Here is a 23,317-nt window from a genome sequence, read left to right as displayed (position 1 = left end):
CTTGGTGAGACCAGTGGTTTGTGATAACATGGCAACCACAGTACAGTACCACACGGTACTTTCACGATTTCACGATTTTGAGCATAATTCAGAATTTGTCAAATTTTGCAATACCATCAATTCATTTATTTTGTTACCAAGAGTTTATAACCGATCTGAGAAACTGGGACTGTAGTTCTCCTTTAAATGCATATAGTACAGGAGAGTACGTAATGTTTATGTATTTGTAACGACATAACAGCTGTACTGTACCATAAATGAGTTTTATTGTTTTCCTACCTATTGTTTATACATCATCATATGACATTAAGGATATTCAAATAATTTACCAGGAATATTGTTATTGTTTGCATTTTTAGGTGCTGTATTAAGGTGAAGTTTTGGTGTTTTAGGGAGCAATTTGTGAGTTCTGGAACCATTTGAACATTATAATATGGGAAGTAATGTGAATTTAATTTCCATTATGCAAGTGTTCACCTTACAAGCAGTTTTTGAGGACCAAATTCATCTTGGAAAACAAGATTACTGTATTACGTTTCAAGTATTTATTGTTGCAGAAGTATATCTTAGAATATTGTTTACATTCAGGCAAATATGAACAATTGATACTAATATTTGCAGCTGACAGCATTAACAGTGCTTGTTCTAGGCACACAATCTAAATGTTGGCGTTGCTGTAATAATTGTGTTAGTGTACCATTGCAAGGATCTGACACATATTATATGGCCCAAATGTGCTCTGTGGGGAGTCCAGAAAACTAGAAGACCTTGGTATAATAGTAATGTCCTAAATATTTTTCCATCTCTACATTGCTGGGACTTTCTAAACTGTATTGCCTTCTTCCATAAAATACTCTAATAGATCCAATAATTTCAAGTGGTACTTCTCATTAAGTGCAATTACAGTAAGATGCATTTTAGTTTATTATTGCACTATAAATGCTACCATACATATTTCAAGATATACTTGAAGACAATAGTACTATAGCGGAAGTATTTCCTAGTGTACTGTAAATGTGGGCAGGACATATTCTAGCAGAAGTGGAGAAAATTCATAGGGGTATGTCAACAAGCAGTGTCATTGGATGTTTATATACACTTAATTCATTTCTGGTACTTAAAGATAAAACACTGCACAAATAAGAACAGATTTTTAACTTGTTGGCTTAGTATAGGGACAATTACAAGTGCATGCTCAGGCTCTCCTTTTACATTAATATAATACCATCTGATTAAGTGTAAATGCACTTTTCCAGTGTAATATATGTATATTTAAGAATCTAAGAAAATGTATTTTTATAAAACATATACAGTATATAGAAATCTTTATTTCCCAGTTCTGCAATTTAAATGTCACTCCATATTTTTCATTGGTATTTTGATACATTCCCACCTCTTCGTAATAATTCTTAACATTCTTCGATGTACTCGAATATTTTTTTCAGAACAGGGGAATGAAGTTAAATTTGTGCAGGCTTGTGGTTTGTGGGAAGGTGGACCTGACCTTTTGACCTTTAGCAGTCACTGGGTATCTGTCAGAGAAGAGCCCTCTAGCCCTAGCCTTTATTTCAGTCAGCAGGCTTACAGAGGTCCCAGGCTCCTTGCCTGGCCTTTTGTCCAAATTAAGCTCATTTTTTTTTTCTTCTTCTTTTCTTTTTCCTAAATATCTGTGGCCTTCCCGTCTAAACGGCTGTCAGTTACCCTGTGGGGGCCCCTTTTCAAAGCAGACTCCAATGCCCGATCACCCCTCTCTTCTCTACCAGATCACACAGGGCCTGCTCTGCCTGCATGCCACTGGCTCACAATTAGGCTCAATGTGAGAGAGAGAAGGACAGTGAGTTCACGGCCACAACTCAGCATGCCAGAGCAGCAAGCCTGATTGCTGACGCTGCTGGCTGAAATAAGCAGACCCAGCTGCGTCTTGGCTTCACGAAACTTTCTTCCAACATGTAGGCCCACATCTTCTGTATTTCTGATCTTCACTGTTTTGTAGAGTGCAGTGCCTGTAAGATAGATAGACAGTACTTGGAGTTTGATATACAGCATGCGCATCTCAAGGTATGTGTGGTACACCTCCATGGTACTGTATATTTGTTCAGCCTTTTCTTAAAGTGACTCTTAACATTTCGCAACAAACAGTGTATGTGTGGAGAAGGTCAATTTTGCCATTTTGGGAAACTTGAATGTGTTTTAGATATTTCGAAAGGAAAACAAATTACACCTTCGAGCAAGAAAACGTGCTCTGTCCATGAGCCCCTTTTCTGTCAGTTTTTAATTGCTAGTTTTTTCACAAAATCAAGAAATTCGGCTTCAGTTAGAAGTTAATTGATCTGAGAGTTAATCTCATCCAGCCCTTTCTTGAAAGAAACCAGGGTATCGGCTTGAACAACATGTCTGGGCAGCTTGTTCCATACTCCCTCAACCCCTTTGCCATAGACATGCAGTATTCGAAATAACGTTTGGATATTTTGTTGAATAATTGTAACTCTGAAATTATTTTTTTAGAAAGTAAAGCTGGTATGGGACACTATCTCTCACAGCGCATTTATTGTCCCAAAAGAATTTGCATTTATACTGAGACCGGAAAGTGCCTGGAGCCTGTAGCTCTCTGTATTAGGTAGAATGTATCACACTTTTGACGGTTTTCATCTTAAAATATAATACCATTATTTTTCATTGGTGTGATTTTTTTTAAGATTCAGTATATTTATTCTCACTCCTATGAAGTATTCTATAAAATAGATACAGTGTATCTTTTCTGTGAATGCTTGTGACTCTCGTTTGAAGAAATGAAATATAATTTGTCTAATCTTTTAGTGACCAGCAAAAGCAATAAAGTGCTAGAACTAAAAAGAAACAAATAAAGGCTTCACAGATTTTTAATAGATTTTGCTTGATTGTCTAGTGTAACAGTCATTAGACCCTGCATTTACATTTAGAAAATAAGAGAAACATGTTATTGTGTAGTACTGTTATTGTGTTTAAGTAAGAGAAGCAGTAATTCTTAAATTTGTAAAGTAAAATATCTTAAATGGAGGTTCTTTTGATAATTTGTTATTTTCTTTCAGGTTGAATTTTTAATAATATCAAACAAATCTATTTGGTTTCAATTATTATTAACACTTTGTCTTAAATTAGGATAGCACCCTATATTGTCATACATTTCCAGCTGACCAACAGGTTAACCGTTCTATTTTAAATCAACAAGCTTTTATTCCTGTTTTTTTTTATCTTGCTGTCCACTGTATTCACATCATGTTAATTACACTATTTGTAATATTGGTTGAAATTGTTCTCATCCTAAAGGTTCAACCTTAAAATAAATAGATCACAGCATAAAACACTGCATTTTATTTCTGCGATTCATGATCTTTTAGCCCACAGTATGAGTAGAAATGTAAAGTTTTAAGCTGTTGTATGTACAAACATCTTTCAACACATTACAGACATCACCACACCAATCTCTTTTTGAATTAATTTAATTCCCATAGATTGCTTACATTGGGAGAGAAGCCTGAAAAGATGCAATTTCATGTGCCAGCACTAAATAGAATATACACTGTATCTTACTGTCTTCCAAGAATAAAACAGTAGAACTTTGGAGACCTTTCAGTGTATGTGCTGAAAGTTCACAGCAGCCATGTGATACAGTGGTGTAATTCACTTTTCTTTGGACGAAAGAAAGACAAACACTCTGGTTTAAGCCCCCAGGTGAAATGAGTTTGAAGGTCGTTAGACGAGCAGCCAGTCTTGAAGCACAAGGAGACCACATCTCCTTCTCTTTTAGAGGTGATTCAGCCAGGTTGAGGCAATTTGACGGGGGAACGGCGGAGACACTCACGTATTCCCTGCTGCGCTTATATTGCGGGGAGATAAAAGGTTTTGCCAGCTTCCAGTCCACAGCCTTTCATGAGCGTTACAAAAAAAATCAAAAGGGAGAAAAAGAAAATCCAGAAAGGTTATTTTGACATGCATAAGGTATGAGAGAGGCAGAGACGGTATACCAGTGCGGAGGCAGGCTGATGTTTTTTGTCTTTTTTTTTTTTTCCCTCCTTGAGGGCAAGCTGCCTTCTCCAGCCTCCTCCCAATGGGGATTACGTCTAGCATTTTGCTGTTACCGTGGCAACAGCGGGGTGCATTCTCCCGCGCCCCTGCTGAGGTGAGGAACTGGCCCCCACGTTGGTGCCCAGTTACCACAGCAACGTCAACATGCAAAGGGGGGGACTCGAGGGTAAAATCCTAGCGCCCCCCCTGTCCCTCCCCTTCTCTCGTGCAGCTCCTTTAGACTTCATTGTGTTCGCTGGCCCTGGGTGACAGCACCAGAGAAAAAGGCGGCCCTCATTAACTCACCAGTGGGATTTTCCTTAATCGTTTACATGCAGTAATTAAGCAAGGCGGCAGGGAAGTGGCTTTTGCTAATTTGCGGGAGTAAATCAAGGCTGTGTTTTGTTGCTCTCCTTTGTGGTGAACACCAGCTCGCTAATTAGTCATTGATGATGCTTGCCTTGTTTACTGAAACAGCCAAAGACAAAAGGGGGCCAGCGGCCTCTTAACCAAGCACCCCACAGCACAGCACATTCCAACAGACCACACAAACAGTCTCCTGGCGGGGGGGATGCCCTCTTCCCTCGCTAAAAGACATCGAAGAGAGAGGAAGGGCAACCTCTAGCCTCTTGAATCGGAGTTTCAGCAGGGCTCTTCAGAGGCCAAAGTGAACCGAAAGCTGATTTAACTCGCGCTTTTAATCTAAAAAGGAAATATTTCCTCTTAATTTACTTTGCTGCCATTTTATTGAGCTTTTTTCCCCTCTGTTTGTGTATGACGGGTGGTATCTTAATGATATCTGCATAGCCAAAAACTTGAAGGGACTTCCAGCACACCGGATTCATTCCTTAATATCGTTTCATGGAGCTCTGTTGACAGACCCAGCTGTTGCTGCTAAACGTATGGGAGATAAAAGAGGTTATTGAATCAGACCGGCATATAAACCCACCCAACTGCTTTCTACAAGCTGAAATTGATTTTTTTTTTTTTGAGGGGGAACTGAAGCTTCTGAAACCATTTTCCATACTAACAAACCCTGAGATCAGTCTCTCACGCCATCCCCAGGTCACGGGAAAGTTGAAAGACGAATCTTTTAAATTCAAGGCAATTTTGAATTGTCAAGAAATCACAGTGCTCCTAAAGCAGAGAGTGTGATAATACTCTGAAAGCTAAATTTGTAATCCAAGGTCTTGTAATTGTTATATGAATATCAACCGTCAAGCCAAGCTAGAACTGTCAGAAACTACATTTTTGAAGGGCTGGCTCCCTAAGACTCTTTTTGCCTGCCACTTTTTTTAGTTTGCACTAAAAACTGTTTATTTAAAATACAATGTAGTATTTGATACAAAGCAGTTGACAATTACTGTACATCAGCACACAAGTTCAGCATATTACTTTTTTCTGAGTTATTCAATTGAGTAGAAATTAAGTTTGTTCATTCAAAGTAGAGCAATGAGTCTGTTGAATTTAAGGGAAGTTGGGTTTACCAGAATGTCAATGAAATTCATGTCCTTTTAATAGCAATTATAGCACTACCACTACATTTTTAATCTTTATGTTTTATCATTCATTTTAAGGAAATGTATTTGAAAATGTTTTAATACTTCATGAAACAATTTTAGTTCACTTATTAGGTTTACTATTTTAACAATATTTGTTAGTTGTTTGGTGTTTTATTAATCTGTGTTTTTGTACTTCATACTGTATTTTTTTTGTACATTTAGTCATTTGATACTGACTAAAAATCTGGTCCTACAAGACCAAGTGGAAGAAATAAGGACTCTGATACTGCAAAGATGTAACAAAATTATTTGAGAAATTGAATTATTTTTGTGTTTTAAACATCAGGGTTTGATTTAGTCATACCAAGTACTTGAAAAAAAACTCTTTCTTAAACAATAAAAGTGATTTCTGTATTACTTTGAATGACAAAAGTAAAGTACATTAGCCAAGCAAAGCCAAATGCTCCTTAGGTTTTGTGGAAATCTCTGTCCTTTCTCCTTTTAAAACACGCTATGATGTTTAAGTACTGCACACAAAGTTTGTCATATCAAATCTTTGTATTTTATATTTAGTCTTCACTCTTGTACTTTATATAATCTCACCCTATGGCATTTTCTGCAGGTACAGATATGAATGTTGCAGACTGTCATTGGATGTAGAATATTAGTTTCTTATTAGTTTTTTAATGTTATGAAAGTAGTTATTATAGATATAATGCTAGACCTAGTGACAATATATTACATGAAAACAAAGCTTCTTTTCTGACTTTGCTGGTACAAGAAATGTCCTCTAGTAATTTCTATGTTTATTAGCTAACAAATAAGGTTAATAACTCATTCATAGGATGCCTCTGAAAGGTTGTGTGGTTGAATGTGAAATGTAGTGACATTTAGGAAACCCTGTTTAAAATTTTACTTCAGAGAATGTGAGAAATGGAACTTTTGAACCTTCGAAACGCTGCAAAAAGGGACTAAATCTAAATGAATGACACTCAGATAAGAAGTCTGAAGTGTGAAGATGTTCATAACAAGCCATTGTAAAGGATTCATAACGTATTAATTGAATGTGGAGAAAGGTTTGTTTAGTCTGATTATTTAGTCAGTTTATTTTTTCTATACAGTTAGATGCACATTTCTTAGAATTTGTCACTTATTGAGCTAAACGAAGGCACAGTTTCACATTTTTTGGTATTCCAGTACCATAGGGCTTGTGATTGCTTGGGGATGTAAAACTCATTTCTAACTGCGCAAGTGACATAAATCAAAAATAAAATACAGCAATCAAGTATCAGACACAGCAGTGCTTTTTGTACTGCAGGAAGAACATGGTCTTGTGATAAATTTGCACAGCACTGGATCTGCTCTGAATGGTTTTGCCGTTGTTTCTGTGGCCCTGCGCTGTGCTGACTCATGCTCTGTCTGGATGGGCTGGCTGTGCTCATGTGCCTGTGGATCCAGACAGCAGGCCCTGTGGGGATGTCTGTCTCGCAGATACTGAGGCAGACCCCCGCCAAACAGCTCACTGTCTTATTCACAAACAAAATGCCGTCCATCAGGCGTTCACAGCAATATGGACAGCGTGCGGATAAAAATCGATGACCCCCGCTTGAATTTCTTCCTCATTGACTTTCCAAATTAAGGAGTTTCACCTCCGTTTCTTCACATTTTATTTCCAAGACAGCTTTTCCTTCCATTGCATTTTATATCGAGTGGCACCCAATACCGTAAATAAAGTGTTTCCCAGAGTGTAACATAAAACAGCTATACCTTTCTGCTTTTTATTTTATTTGAATGAAGTAGGCAGATATTTTTGAAACATTAAAGCTAAAAGCAGTGACCTCATTGGTTTATTTCAGATTTGCTCTACACAAAATTCTGTAAGAGAATTTACAGTACAGGCTTTTGGGAGTGATGGAGTCATAACGCTACAGGCTGTGTTGCCAATGTTATATTCGCATATAAGTAAGATTTCTGATTTCTGTTCGGCACAGGAAATGGGGGTCCCCTCCATCTAGCATGTAGAGGAGGCATAGCACAGGGAATCAAATTATTATCCTCAGAAAATGTAGGGAAGATCTGAAATTCTGACAGTCCATGTTCTGCAAAGGAAACACAAGCCATAGTAAGGATCTGAAGCCCATAGCAGCAGTGACTTCAATTTTGACAGTATGTAGGTGTTATCAAGCACCTGTATAAATGTATTTAGACACACCTGAAGAAGGCTCCACGGCCGTTGTGTTCTTTCTTCTTTTTTTTCAGCATGGAATAAACCTATTACTTGTATTTAGACTAAGTTTGCTTTGTGCTAATCAATCAATCTCCCTTTCATTTCAAATGAATGTAAAATGTAAAACAACATGCAAACGTTAACACAGAGGGCTTTTACCCTGTTGACTGCAGCATATTAAGTCATTTTACTGTATGTCTCTTCAAACAGGCTTAAAAGAATATTCATTTTGTTCGTACTGTAACATTTCCAGATGTAATCTCTTTGTCAAACATGAATGTGTTCATTGCTATTGCTATATTTCCGCACCTTTAATTTCTGTTCATGACAAATTAAAGTGACCATTGCAGCTTGTGTGCTTCTGCTAGATTCTCTGTGTAGTCATAATTTATGTTGTGAATTGACGATAAAATCAAATGTGTGAAATGCCACAGGCTCCCAGCAATCCCACTATTAAGGATTTACTGCAACAGCTTATAAAGACAGGCAATCAGTCAAGGTAAAGGAAATGATTATAGTTTCATATCTCCTTATATTTCCCCCAGGAAGCTCCAAGCTTGTTATCTGGCGTATTGGTTCTGAAAGTGTGTTGCGTTATCTCCCCAGAGGGCCGATGGCCATGGTGTACCTCAGGCCACCCGGGTCCGAGACACCTCACGCTGGGTGTTCCTCACCCTGGTGGGGGTGGCCTGCGTGGGTGGGATCCTCATTGCGGCGCTCACCATTGCCTGCCTGAGACACCACTCCCGCCAGCTCAACGCAGGCAAGCTGGGGCTTGGACCAGAAGGTGGGAGCGACACCCACTTCGAATATCAGGTACCTAGCACTCGGGTTCAACGCCAGACAGCTCAGATTGATCTCCAGCTGCCACTCACAGACTCCAAATGGAGTTTATTTAACTCAAGTTCGGGAGGGATGGCAACAACCATGCTCAATCATCCCCAGCTGTCAGCGACTAGCAATCACTCCCTTCGTCATTCCCCCCACCGAATGCTATAAATACCAAATGCGATCTCTCTCCCTCGCGTGTGACTTTTGCAGCCCACCTCCATCCCAACTCCACCTCTGCAGCTGCCCCTTGGTTACCTTGCTGGGGGGGTCCTGGCCTCCTCGTCCTACGGCCAGGAGGTCGGCCCTCAGCCAAGCGGGTTAAGCCAAATATTCCCTCCACAATAGTTCGCCACGCTTTGATTTTGGGGCGTTGTCATTCCTCGTGAATTTAATATTCTCCCAAGATAAAGCAGCTATGAAGAGCCAAGAGAAAAGGCACTCTTCCATTTCCAGTGGGTGTTGAGTACCTCTTACTTCCTACTGTCGCAGCAAACTGTGACCTTTATCAATGAGTGTGATTCATGTTAAAAATCTAATGAGGTTTGCGTGTAACTGATAAATACCATTGCTCATACTGCTCCTGTGATTAATTTTGAATGCCTCCCTTCTTTTCTGTAATAAATTTGTCTGCTCAGAAGATGCGTAAAGTGAACTTTCGGCATACTGCCAACTTATTGACAGAGGGTAATAAAAAGAATCCACACAGCTTTTTTTCCCAGCTTCTGCAGAGCTGTTTCTCTTGTACACCTCACCTGCAGTGAGCTTGGAGAAGCCTTTTCAAAGGCTGAGCTTGCGTTATTTAGGGCGGTGAATGATAAAAGACGTTCACAAAGAACTTGTAAAATCGACCCTAAAACAAAGAATGAATCATTAGGAGTGCAGATTAAATGTTGTGCTGTTAAATTCGGTTTAAATTTAATCATGAAACATGAAATTAACATACAAAGGGCTGTTACCGTTTCTGTGCTTTTGTGGAACAATGACTTGATATTGTTTTTTTACAAGACACTCATTCCAATGTGTTATTCAGACCCATTTGATGGTTGTTAAGAAGAAATTTAACACCCATTTCTTTTATTGCTTATGAACTGACTTTTTTTATTATAGAGAGTGTGTTCTATGTGAATTTTGTGACTTTATTGCAGTAAAAACCACTTCTGATCATACTCAGAAGGGACCAGAATGCAGTTAATTGGTGTTGCAACTAGAACAGGCAAGGCAAGCTTGCTATTCCATGAAAACCCTGAAGATGCAAAAATAAGTAACACTCAATGAGTGAGATGTGCAAATTTCATATCATTGATGTTTTTAATCGACCAGTTGACCTGTTCAAATTTATTTTCAATGTGCTATAGAATTAGATCTGAAACTATTTTCTTGTTTCAAAGGATATATTTGATGGAACAATTATTTATAATAATAATAATAATAATAAAAAACTTTATTTTATATAGCGCCTTTAAAGGTGGCTTCTCAAAGCGCTTTACAGGATGACAACAACAATAAATAAGAAGAATACACAAAATAAAACACAATTACAATATATAGAGGAGACCGTGGATTATTATTTATGCAAATAATAATCAAGAGAAGCAGTACAATCACACAGAATTAGTGTCAGATGGTATAATGCAAGGATCCATGTAAATGTAATATATACAACACCATACTCTTATATGACATAAAGCTGTAACCATTTAAACAAGTTTTTTTAGCAACAGATAAAGTATTCAATGCAATAAACTTATAATAATATAAAGGTCCTATATTAATGTCTATAACTCTAGACTGTTCAGTACATTTCTCATAAGAAGCATCACTGGTAATTGTACATTGTTAGGTGTAATAAATTAGCAAATATCCTGGTTTCAGATGCGAAGTGTTTAAACTTCTATCTGCAACTGCATATAGCAATTTTAATAACCATTGAACTGAATCTACTCAATATTGCAAATTTAAAAGAGTTGTTTTTTAGTGGAGGCATTTGACTTTTTTTTTAGCATAGTAGTATACTGTTCCCATAAAAATCAAATTGTATAACATCTTCTGGATTTGAAGACTTTTACAGAATTAAGAGTTTTATCAATCCCCAGCTCAAGGATTAGATGTGCTAAAAGTAGAAACTTTGACTGTCCTGTGTTACCGCATGTAATTTCACAGTTCTGTGTTTCTTTGAATGTAATGCATTGTGGAGCATCATGGTGCATTATTTTATCCTGTATTTTGGCAGTAAGGAAACAGTAAGATGAGACAACAGCAGTAAATAGCATTAGAAAGGGAATAAACAGGAGCCTATGCTGTGAAAAAAATCATTTTGGGTTTTCAGTTATGAAGATTCCATGTCATCCTATCTCATGATAAGTTTAGAGAAAAACAAGATCCATTAGCTAATGGAAAGAACAAAAATGTATAGACTTTAAAAAAAATGTGAAGCACTGTTCTGAAGAGGAAGAAATGTGGAAATCCATCTGCTCACCATGTTGGGTACAATAGCTTCCTCTGTATGGTCTCTACAGCCACGGTGGTTTACCTTCTTGGCATTAAATATAGAACACTGTAACCACACATTTGTATGGTACATTTATGAGGGCCTGCGCTTTTATGAACACGAGATTAGAAGTGAAGAAACGTACATTTTGTAGTACTTATGCTGCACAATGCTGGCATTTATAGTGTGGGGAAGTCATACATTTTTAATTTTTTTAATATAATTTTTAGGTTAATTTTGGGTAAATTGTGAATGTGAGCTTCATTGACAGAGAATTCTGACAAGGCAAATAGAACTCTTGAGTTAAATACCACAGGGGAGGGACTACATTACAGCAGCAAGTGAACAGTCAATATTTGTTTGTCTGCAGTTGTTTAATTTTGTACTCTGCTTCTTACAATAACAATAGCGTTTCTACATTCTGTTACTGGAAGGGGTATTACAAAGCGTATGTCATTTTATAGTTATTGAAACAACACTCTTCAATTAAGTTTTTGCCTCGTTATTTATCTGCAACAATATACTGTCATCCTGTCTAGACGGATCAGTTCTCATCCTGTAGAGCGCGGATATCCGTCCCTCTCTGACTCTCATTCCTCTGTCCTCCTCTGTGTGGGCCTCCCAGGAGCTGTGTCGGCAGCACATGGCTGCCAAGGCCTCCTTCAGCCGCCAGGAGGCAGGGGGCACGGACACGTCGCGGGTCAGCAGCGTGTCCTCGCAGTTCAGCGACGCCCCTCAGGCCAGTCCCAGCTCCCACAGCAGCACTCCCTCGTGGTGTGAGGAACCCGCTCAGTCCAACATGGACATCTCCACTGGACACATGATACTGGTGAGGCTCTCTGACCTGCTTCCCTCAGCCTGTCCCCTTCTCATCATTCATCCATCATGACCTGGATAGCCACAGGCTTTTCAGAGCTCCCAAACAGCGCGAAGGTTGGTTAAACAGTCAGCTCGTTGATACATTTATGGTGTTTAGTTATTGCGAGAGAGCTCAAAAATAAACAATTGGATTGACACAGTTTCTCCTCCTTGGAAATGTGGCAGTTACGCTGGGTTAACAAAGATTTACGGTTACTTTTAATATGGAAGCTGTAAAATGTGACCTGTCTTGAAGTCTTCTGCAATGATTCGCCTTAGGCTCCGATAACGTACAATAAACGTGCAAATAAATAAATCTCACCATTCTCAGGAAAACTAGAAGAAGCATTTTCCTGTGGAGTTTTAAATGTTTTATAGTTCATGCTTTCTTTGGAGTTTCACTACTCTCTTTAAATAATGTGGGATTGCTTTCAATAAAAAAAAAATCATATTCATATTCTTGAGAAGTGTAACTAAAAGTTGAGTTAGTAGAGAAAATGCAGGTGTACCTCAAGATTTTTCAATGTTTATTATTAAGAATGTGCTAGCCATGCTTAATACAATAGTAAAGGGCCTTTAACACAGAAGAAAAACACTCAGCACCAGCATATTTTTGACCTCAGCAATTCAGCTGCAAAAAATAAGACAGTCCAGCCTGACCAAGATGTTTAAGGCTTATGGAAAGGATGCTTCTCCACCTGGAAGAGAATGTAAGAAAGTTTTATACAAATGGATGGTGTCTGGTGAAGATACATTGGGAGGATAGTTTACACTCTGGGGCAAAAACTCAGTAGCTTCCAAAACCTCACTTCCATTCAGGATTCAAGTCATAAATATGGGGTCTGTGGCACAATTCTATGGCAACAAGGAAAAGACAGGAATGTACCAATCAAAGTCAAAGACAATTTCACAAATGTGAATTGTTGAATTCTGAATGAATTTGATCATCATTTTTTAACCAAGTTGCTGGCATGTTTCTTTTTTTTGCAGACAATAAATTCTTAAAACTCTTTAGTTTTGTTCCTGTTAAAAAAACCTGAATGTACAGACAGACGTTAATGCTAAATTAACTTTCATTTACAGTATTGAAGGTATGAATACATTTGGAGAGCACATTTTCTGTGGTCCAATTAACAGACTTTTTTAATTTTTAAAGTCTTAATTAATTTTTAGTGGTAGGAGAATTATATATCACAGATATGTAATTACATCTGATCAGTATAACCATGTAAAGATTTTAGCTTTGATTTTAAGCCACTCTATAAAAAAGGCCATACTTTCAAAACTAAAGTCAACATTTGTTGATACTCTACTGCATATAAATATAGCCTGCCCTTTTTAGCTGCATTAAACTGATTTTACAGAAAAAATCAAAAGATTTGGTTATACACAAAATGCTTTTCCTACATTTATTTCATGCAAATTAGTTTTGATATGCTTTGGAGATAAGAAAACAGTGCTTGTTTTTTAGGGTTACAATACTTTTTTTTCTTATTTCTTTTTTCATTATCCACATATTAAATCTGTATTATCAGATCCATTCCTTTATTATCTACCTACACCTCACCACCTTCTTTATGATTTATTTGATATTGAAATTCAATTAGTTTGATTTATACCTTGCAAAAGTATTCACTTCAGATGTCCAATTTTGCCATTTTGTTGAAAACAAATTATATATTCATATTTTTTAACTTAATGTTTCAATGAAAAGTTGAATGGTTGAACTGAATACTTTTATGAATAAAATACTATGTGTAATTTGCTAGCAAAACCTGCAACAAAAAAATAAGAAATGAATATATGTTGGTTCCATACATGTTTGCCACAAAACCTGGTCGAAGCTCCTTAGGCAGAAATTAATAGTCTGTACCAATTTTGCACTCTGGGATGGTACATTTTTTCCCATTCTTCCAGATGAGAGCAGCCAAATACATTGTAGGATTTAAGGGAATGCTTCCACTGATAAGTGGAAGAAAGAACCTTTTTGAAACAGAGAAGACTATGAGGGGATCAGATACAAGTAACCAAATGCTCAAAGATATTGACAGAATCAGTCCAATGGATATCTTCAGAATGACCAGTATAACGAGACCCACAGGACATAGGAGTGCTTTTTCATGCAGAAGCACTTCTTTACCCAGGGGGTTGAGAGACTATGGAACAAGCTACCCAGCCATGTTTGCTGAAGCAGATACTCTGGATTCTTTCAAGAAACAGCAGAATCCTTGAATCAGTTACTGACTGTCTATCTGGGCTACCATCTGGGCTAGATTGGCCAAATAATCTCCTCTCACTTCTTACTATTTTTATGTTCTTTGCAAGCTTGCTTGATCTCTGCCATGTTGTCTGAGGATAAACTGATGGGCAGCAATTTTCAAGTCCTATCACAGATTTTCTATTGGATTCACAACCAGGACTGGGCCACTCAAGGACATTCACTCTCTTCTTGTTACGCCACTCCCAGGAAGCTTCGGAAATATTTTTGCAATTTGTTGTCCTACTGAAAGGTGAATTGTTGTCCCAGGTGTATGTCTCTAGCAGACTGTAACATGTTTGCCTCCAAAATTTGCCTGTGCCTTTCATCCATTTGTCCCTAGGTCTTAATAAACTTCCAGGATCCTGCTTATGATAAGATGTCCCATAAGTCAGTGCTCCTGTCACCATAATTTAAGTAAGGATGGTACTAAGTATGTTATACTGGACATTGTTTTAATGCTGGATTTGCAGCAGATGTAACGCTTTCTATTCAAACCAAAAACGTTAAATTTTTCCTCCTCTGACCACAAAAACCTTTTGCCACATTTTTGTGGTATCACTTAAATAGTTTGAAATTCCATTTGGGATTTGAGAGGTTTGTCACTCTGCCATACAGGCCAGATATATGGAGTGGCCAGGATATTGCTGATTCATGAACAAGTTCTCCAATCTAAGCTATTGTACACAGAAGCTCATTCAAAGTCGCCATTGACCTCATGGCGGAATCCTTAACTAGTTTCCCAGCTGCCCAGTTTGCCTGATTGTCACGTTCGTAACCCCTCCTCTTAAGGACGCTCCAGCCCTTCCTTGTTTTCTACTCATCCCCCATACCTGCTCCCTGTTCCAGCCCCCTTTTCAGTTCTCCTTAAAACCCAGGCGCTCACTCTATTCTGGGCTCTGCATTGATTTCCGTACCAGGCGAGTCCGGGACCTGGAAGTGCCTCGTCCCGTCAAGCTTTTAAAGTTCCTGTTCCTGCCGGTTCCGACCCGGTTCCCATTTTTATTTTGTTCGTCTTGGATGGACCGCCTGGTTTTGGATTTTCGCCTTCTCTTGGACTCCCCCTTGGACTTATTCCTGGATTGTTTGCCTCGGCCACACCTCCCCCGAACACCAGCGCACCATGGACACGCCCCCTGTTTTCATTCCCGACTCCCGCATGCTTTTTTCCCGTGTTTTCCTCACTCCTCCCAGGATCATGTCGTCTGCATAGGGTCCTGAAAGAATGCTTCCGTTACACTGATGTACTGTAGGTAGTGTCTGGGTAGTTCTGATACTCCTTCTCTTTCGCAATGAATAACTTTGCTCTGCTCAAAACAATATTCAGATCTGTGAATTTCTTTTTCTCCTGGACTGGATTGTTTTGAAACCTCCTTAGACTTCCTGGAGGAATCTTTGCTTGAAACTCACTACCTGACTAAAGGACCTTACAGAAAAAGTTATTTTTTTTCTGAAATCATGTAAACCATATACAGAGGGAGCAAAAACTTTTGGAATCAATATATTTTAGTTTTTAACTCTTCTTTGCAGTTTCTGCAGACATTTGATTTTTATCTGTAAAAGTACTCAGTTTTGCTTTAAAAATATTTACTAAATGTGTTGTCTTCATTTGTAATTGAACAAAATGGAGCATCATTGGAAGAGAGTGAATACTTTTTTCAGGGCTCTGTATTTGATTGATTTTATGTTTCTCTTATTGATCTTTGAATTAAATTGAGCAATCATGTTAGTCAAATTAAATGTGGCGGTAGTGTGCTTCACTGAGCTGAAACAAAAAGGTCAGTTTAGGTGAATAGTGCTTAAGGTTCTGGTGGTCAGTCTATCCACATGAAAACTTTAAACATCCATGGGTCAGGTTGTGTTTTAAATTTAAAGCTGGGGAGTTGGTAAGGCTTTGAGTTGGAGGAAATTTCAAAATAAAAATAGGGTTAGGTAATATAGATGTCTGGACTGGGATTATGTGTACAGATGTGTGCATTCCACAAAACACAGACATCCCCAGAGAGTTCGGATATGGAAACAAGCTTGGTAAAATGCAGTAAATATTTTTCAGACTGTAACCTTGTTTGCCTCCACAGGCTTACATGGAGGATCACCTGAAGAACAAGGATAGGCTGTTGAAGGAGTGGGAGGCTCTGTGTTCCTACCAGGCTGAGCCCAGCTCCTGCTCTGCGGCCCAAAGTGAAGCCAACCTTAAAAAGAATAGAAACCCGGATTCTGTGCCCTGTGAGTTTCATAGAAGGACGACCGTAGCTGATCAAAGCAATGTTCGATAAAACCAATCAAGTTCTCTGTGTTAGCAAAGGTCAGCAAAGGCAACATATCTTTCCTGTGATGGACAGTTATTGCTCTGGCCTGCAGGATTTGTAAATACTTTCCCTTGTATGCTTGATTGTCTATAACATCTTGAGATGTTTACAGACATTGTAAACATGCAATAATAAGCAAGAAAAGCCTGGACAGAAAGAAGGGGGAAAACAGTATTTTGAAAATCATATAATTTTAAAAATATCCTGGAATACAATTTGTTCATAAGCAGTAAAAGTGTGCCTGACTCATATCAGCATTTTGACAAAGCTGATTTCTATTCTTTTGCCTCAAGAACTACTGTTTTTAAATTGACCAAAAAAATGTACTGCCTGATCACAGAATGAATCAAAATGAGTCCAAGAAATAGAACGGCAGAATCTTGGCATGACAATTAATCTCTGAGATACTCCTTGAATACATAATCACACATGTGACTAATCAGTATTTGGTGAAACTAGATACTGATGCTTGTGCAGTGTGCATTTGGGATCATTATAATTACAGTATGTAGCACTAGTACTTAAATACACTATAGTGTTATATTAGGAACAGTAAACTGTAAAAGTTTGTATTTCTTGTACAAAGTGTATATTTCCCACACATCTGAGAAAAATTAAGCTTGAGAAATGCATTTTGTTGAATAAGATCCTTTTAGTGAGAGATCAGTAATCTTAATTGCATATTATTAAACAAGACCCCTCTGTCCAACCTAAAAAACTTCAGAATTTCTTCCCTGAACTGAAAGTCATAATGTTGTATGTACTTCAGTGGGGATCAGGACAACGGGAGAATAGCTATAAAGATAGAGGTAAAGTAGATTTTAAACCAGGTATGGCAAGGATTTATTAAGAACTACTTCAACTATAAACATGAGCATTTTCAATATTTTCTTTAAGACAGGTATTTGAAGAAGACATGATGAGAGTAGTAAATCATGATCCTTTACCGTGTTCTTTTTGTGTTCTTAGATGACCACTCTCGAGTGAAACTGAAAGCAGAGATTAACCCTTCCAGGACAGACTACATCAACGCCAGCACTATAGTAAGGACATTTTGCTTTTTAATGGGCTAGACAAATAATAACAGCCGACACTTTGTGTGTCTTTTCAGCAATCGTGATCCTTTACGATTACTTTGCAAGTAATGAGCACGCCCTTTGGAGGACACAAAAATATATGCTTTTTAACATTCCAAAAACCGCAACAGAAACAACATTTTCCACTTTGATTTTAACCACAGCTGTATTTATTATGACCCCAGATTGATCACGATCCAAGGATGCCAGCTTACATTGCTACCCAGGGGCCTCTGTCTCACACTATCGCTGACTTTTGGCAAGTAAGTCCCTTTCTGATTGAACATTTATAAGATCTATTCTGAGCCATGAGAACTAAGTTCTGAACCTTAACTCAAGAAACAATTCTTAACAAGGTGCAATTACGTCATAAGATACCAGTACAACTTGTAAAGTATGTGTTGCTGCTGAGGAAATCGTGATAAAGCTCACTGTGAGGTGTAGAACTGACTGTTCATATACATGAGCTTGTTCAAATAAATATATTGAAAGAAAAAACCTGGACGGGATAACATTGAATAGTGGGTGTGCTTCTTTACAATAAAGAACAAGGTTTTGCACCCTGGACGATTCTCTACCTCTTTGCCTACATTGTGAGTCTCGATGTCTCAGGTTTTCTGTACTCTAATTAATTTCTTCTCTTTGTGGAGCTCATTTGTAATGACTTACATACAAAATGTAATGACTCATTTGTAATGATTTACATACAAAATTAAAACTCCTGGGTATGGAGGGACACCAAGTATATTGAAAGCAAAACTTCCACACAAATGTGGCTCATTCTTTTCTAGCATAATTACAGTCATGTATACAAATACTATAAAAGCCCTGGTTGTATATAATCAAGGCTAGCAATGCTGCAAAAAGAGACTTTTTTTAACTGATTTTGAAAGTGGGTGATTGCTGAGGCAGTTTGGCAGAAGCTTCAGGGACCAAGACAACTCAACTTGTTGATGTTTCTCAAGCAACTGTGTCAAAGGTGACGTCAGCATGCAAATCCAAGTGAAAATTTGCTTTTCATACAGTCAGGGCCGATTATGACTAGTGATGTTTCTGACAATCCGTATGATCAGTATTTATGTTGAAGGAAGGTACAGTATCATTCAGCTGTTGGCCAGAAGAAGAATGCAAACTAAGCAGCTTCAAAAAAAATCATGCCAGGAGAAATCCAAGAAGAGAAGACTGATACTGCATAAGCCACAAATGTACTTGTTAATTACTATATACTGTATAAGGAATGAAGAACCTTGGACACTAGGAGTTCAGTAACTGCTCATTTAGTTCACCTAGGAGTACTAAAGTTGCACAAGTAGTAACAAGTAATAAACCTTTGTATCTGTGTATTTCGGGGTCATTACCTGAGCTCTGCAACTTGCTAAATTAAATAAGTCATATAGGTTTTAAATCAGGACAAACTTTAATATTTAAATGGGATAGGAGGTAGAAATGATAGTATACTTATTCAGTGTTACAGAACAGTAATCTAGCATCTGCTTATAGAAACAGTGGTTAATTCAAATCTCACCTAATCAAGTTACTCTTTCCAGACACTTTCCTGGAAACCTCTGTTTGCAGACACTATTTCTCTAAAGATCTGTTTCAATCGGTCTACTCCTTTGTGACACCCACGTATGTGGGCTAGGGTATGTGTGATAAGATAGTCCGTAGTGTGTGATGCAGTAATGTACATTATAGATGGTGTGGGAGAATGGCTGCACTGTGATTGTGATGATGACTGCTCTGGTCGAAGATGGGGAGAAGCAGTGTGACCGATACTGGCCGGATGAAGGATCCTCACTCTATCATATTTATGAGGTGAGAGACAATGCAGTTATGTCATGTTATTCATTTTTGTTCCCTCTGTTTTTTTCCCAGTTTAATAGAGACTCTGCATATAATATTCCTCTTCAACTTTCAATATATAATTGGTTGATTCTGACTTTGAATGTGAATGTGAATAAAAACTGTTAATTTCAATGAATAACAGCATGTAGCTCACATATAGGTTTATATTTTTTCATCCTTCATAGCAGTCCTACAATAGTCCTCGTTCATAAAGAAAATACATCATGCTTTAGATATTTTAGATTGACTTTGTTATATTTATATGTCTATTTTTAATCACCACAATCACCACAAGGAAGGAGCGCAGGCAAACAGCAGTCACAGGAATAATAAATTACTAAGATTGTGTTCATTTGTGCTCCCTTTATATAATGCTAGTTTGAATGTCAAAGCTTCCAACTCAATTGGTTTTTATAATTGAATTATGTGCTGTATTATTTTACTTCATTTTGTCAATTCCCCACTCACTGTCTCCAGACTGTTAAATGAATTAATCTTTAAAGGAGTAATGCATGGTTAAACAGGATTGCTGAAGTTCGTGTAGAAGACGAGACAAACAAATCACATTGCCTTTTTATGTCCAAATGACTGATTTTTTAAAGATATGTATAGTCAAAAAAGTGCTTTTCACTTCAATACCTTTAAATAATATGTATTTTTAGTATTTTCAGAAAGTATTATGGATGTTGTTGTCATCTCTCTTACTTTAAACTATTTATTTAAGTCTATACATTCAGCATGAGCTGCCCGCCAGTTCTTTTATTCTACATGAATTCTTTGCACAGTATATATTATATCAGACATGAGCCGAATGGCCTTCTGTATGGGCTGCATTACGTGTTCTGATAACCTGATCTGTCTCTGTGCTTGGTGCAGGTCAACCTGGTTTCGGAGCACATCTGGTGCAATGATTTCCTGGTGCGGAGCTTCTACCTGAAGAATGTGCAGTCCCAGGAGACTCGAACCCTGACCCAGTTCCACTTCCTGAGCTGGCCGGCCCAGGGCATCCCCACCTCCACCCGAACCCTGCTGGACTTCCGCAGGTACACGTTACTTACATACAAGCGTGCACATGTACGATGCTCTCATATTGAAAACCAGAGCAGCATTAAAGGCAGATTACATTTGTCTCAGCAACGTGTCCATCCGTCCACCACTCAATCCATTTTTCTAAACACTTGATCCTATGCAGGATTGCAGAGGGAGCAGGAGCCTATCCTGGCATGCAACAGGCGCAAGGCAGGATACCCCTTATACAGGACACCAGTCCATCACAGGGAACACACAGACGCAAACATGCACACACTCACGCCAGGGCCAGTTTTCCCAGAAGACATTTAACCTACCAGTCTAAATTTTGACTGTGGGAGGAATCTGGTATCTAGTATCACTGATTTATTTAGTCTGCTCTATATTGTAAAGAAAATAATTTGAAATGCCTAATTATGTATAAAATGATAATAAAATTAAGCAATGTCCAATGTGACTCTTAGACATTTTGTAATGTGGGTAATGCTGGCTTCTTGCTTTAAGCCAGTTCAGATGTGGCAGATCTGATATGCAAATTACTCATTATCGTAATACAAATAATTATCAACATTTGGGTCACCAGCATTGGTGAAAATGGATGTTGCTGAAAAGGGGTAACAGAGAAAAGGGAGGTGAAGTCCTAAACGCAGGAAAATCAAAATTAAAATCAATGGAAAAAAGCTTTTTTACTTGATGACGACGCCTTAAAGCAATGCTTTGCACTTCTCGGCTTTTCTTCTCCATCTTTCAAGTGGGTAGTTTAAAAGGGTGCCAGCTAAATGTTTTGGACACATGACTCTTGAAAATACTTGCTTGTGGGTTTCGCATATTTGAAACACAGCTGCTTCTGCGAACTGTTCCTCTGAGTACAAATCTTCAAAATGTTCACGGACTCAGTACCCAATATCATGCTAAAATGTAGATGTTAAGATGTAGAATTCCTAGCTTTGAGATTTGCCATTTGCTGGGAGTAAAGATTATGGCAGGACTATACAGCATATGCACATTTTTAGTTCAAAGAGGGGGCTCCAACACTCCTGCTGATCTCTGTGCTAAACCTTCAACCATCTTCTCTCCTTCATCCGTACAAGCTCAGACCAGCCTGCTTCTTTTCCTCCACTCACCTTGAATAGTTGGCCACCCACTCCTCACATCTCCACCACAGAAGCCTGCCTTCCTGTCCTCCGCCTTTACCACTGTCTCAGCCTTCCCTTCTGCCTGCCCCGCGCTGCCTTCCCAGTTTAACCAGTGGGAAGGCTGGCTTGCCCTTTCTCCGATGGGCGTCACCTGGGCACCGTCGGATGCACAGCTGCCTGTGTCATTTTTGTGATTTGCAGCTAGTAGTCTGAGTCCAGTTGCATAGTCACAAAAGTGATCATTGGCAGCTGTGGCTGCTGCATGGAGCACCTGTGGACTTTTCTCCTGGTTACTGTTTGCACCTCCTTCGCCCCTTCCTCCCAGCCTCCTGTGGGTCATCTGCTTTCCTCTCTTGATAAAGCCTTTTGCTTTACTCAGGACGTGAGCCTCGGTTCCTCCCTCTCCTCCGTTTCCGACACTTTCATTCACCCTTCCTCCGAAAATGTCAATGAGAACTAGGCAAAAAACGAAGAACGAACCGAGATTGAGAAGAGGGTAGCTGAGCTTGAAATTAAGTCGGTTTGCAGTACTGTATTGTTGTCCTCAGTTCCCGATTGGATGTCTGTGTCATAGAAGGTGAATTGCGTTTTGGTTCTAGAATCGTGGGATCCTATTTATTACCGCTGCACTGTGGGGAAAAGGACTAGTAACGTTTTGTGTCTAATTTCGCATCTTGACATGTTTTTAAGCTTGTACACTTACAATTTTCACGTTCAATTTGCCAGGTCATGCACACCTGCAGATTCAGTGCCAGACCTTTTTTCTCCAGGTCTGCTCACTGTCTGATATCACAGACACCTCAGCGCAGACGTCTTTCTCTCAACCTTAATATGTTGAGAGGGATAATAGGTTGCTCAAATATTGCTCAGCTTCAGGTGGGTTTCGCACAGGCAGCATCCTGTAGGATAAAATCCTGAGCTGTGTGGCACCTCTTTACTATTAAAGGGCTGGACTTTTAAGCTTCAAGTTTAAAAGCTTGTCATGATGTGAAGAATGAAATGCAAATTTACAGGCATGCTGCTAAACAACATGGGGGGGATGGAAAGCACTGTTTCTACTAGTCTCAAGCTCTTACAGTGTCATTCCTTATTGTAATAATTCCTAATATAACACCTTTAAATAATGGTTAGATTCTAAAGCTTGCATCAGCATGTAAGATATAAATGTTTGCAAGTTAATTCCATGCTAAAAAGTTAATTGAAGGGAAAAAAGTGTTTCTTTGTTTTTAATTCTCACCCTGGAAGTAATTTCTACTTTTAATAAAGTGGACTAATGGTCAGTAGTCACTGACATTTATGGCTAGAGGTGATCAACATCATCGCTTGTTGTGAGAATGTGATTAAAATGAAAATGTAGTGTTAAGATATGTATGTGGCAACCCTGCAATATTTACATAGAACATTGGTCAAGAAGTGATCCTTATTTTAAAGTGCCGGCATCTTATTTGTTTTACTGTTTTAAGTTTTGCCCAGAAGGCAAAAAAAAACAGTGGAGAAAATACCCTAGTTCAAGTATGAATACAAAAGTCATCCTAGTTTATTATACCATGATTAAAGAAAGACTCAGATTAAAATAGAAATTGCACGAAACGATACAGGAGGCCGATTGAGATGTGTGTACACACACAATTTTTGCATTAGAATGGAATCTTTTCTCACAAAGATAGACGTGTGTCTGATCTGCGCTTGCTACAACTTAAACTGCAGGCAGATTT

At 38.5% G+C, this 23,317-nt stretch overlaps 1 protein-coding gene and 1 long non-coding RNA gene across 2 annotated transcripts in view; one reads left to right on the top strand and one right to left on the bottom strand.

Moving 5' to 3' along the window:
* The window catches only part of LOC102696272 (protein tyrosine phosphatase receptor type N), a 149,673-nt gene that overhangs the window by 117,076 nt on the left and 9,280 nt on the right, over positions 1-23,317 (top strand). Inside the window, exons 13-19 of the mRNA XM_006636797.3 lie at positions 8,380-8,589; positions 11,718-11,921; positions 16,286-16,433; positions 17,486-17,559; positions 17,778-17,855; positions 19,288-19,407; positions 20,314-20,480. Coding sequence (XP_006636860.1) covers positions 8,380-8,589; positions 11,718-11,921; positions 16,286-16,433; positions 17,486-17,559; positions 17,778-17,855; positions 19,288-19,407; positions 20,314-20,480 — 1,001 coding nt within the window. The remainder of the gene's footprint in view (positions 1-8,379; positions 8,590-11,717; positions 11,922-16,285; positions 16,434-17,485; positions 17,560-17,777; positions 17,856-19,287; positions 19,408-20,313; positions 20,481-23,317) is intronic.
* On the bottom strand, positions 531-4,158 carry LOC107078847 (uncharacterized). Its single transcript, XR_001479814.2, has 2 exons — positions 3,842-4,158; positions 531-2,003 (listed from the first exon to the last, which is right to left on the bottom strand). It is a non-coding gene; the product is annotated as an uncharacterized lncRNA (long non-coding RNA).

The sequence above is a fragment of the Lepisosteus oculatus genome, chromosome 12, assembly GCF_040954835.1.
Source record: "Lepisosteus oculatus isolate fLepOcu1 chromosome 12, fLepOcu1.hap2, whole genome shotgun sequence".
NCBI classification, from domain to species: domain Eukaryota; kingdom Metazoa; phylum Chordata; class Actinopteri; order Semionotiformes; family Lepisosteidae; genus Lepisosteus; species Lepisosteus oculatus.
Note: the sequence above shows the minus strand (reverse complement) of the source record. Positions and strands in the feature narration are given on the sequence as shown.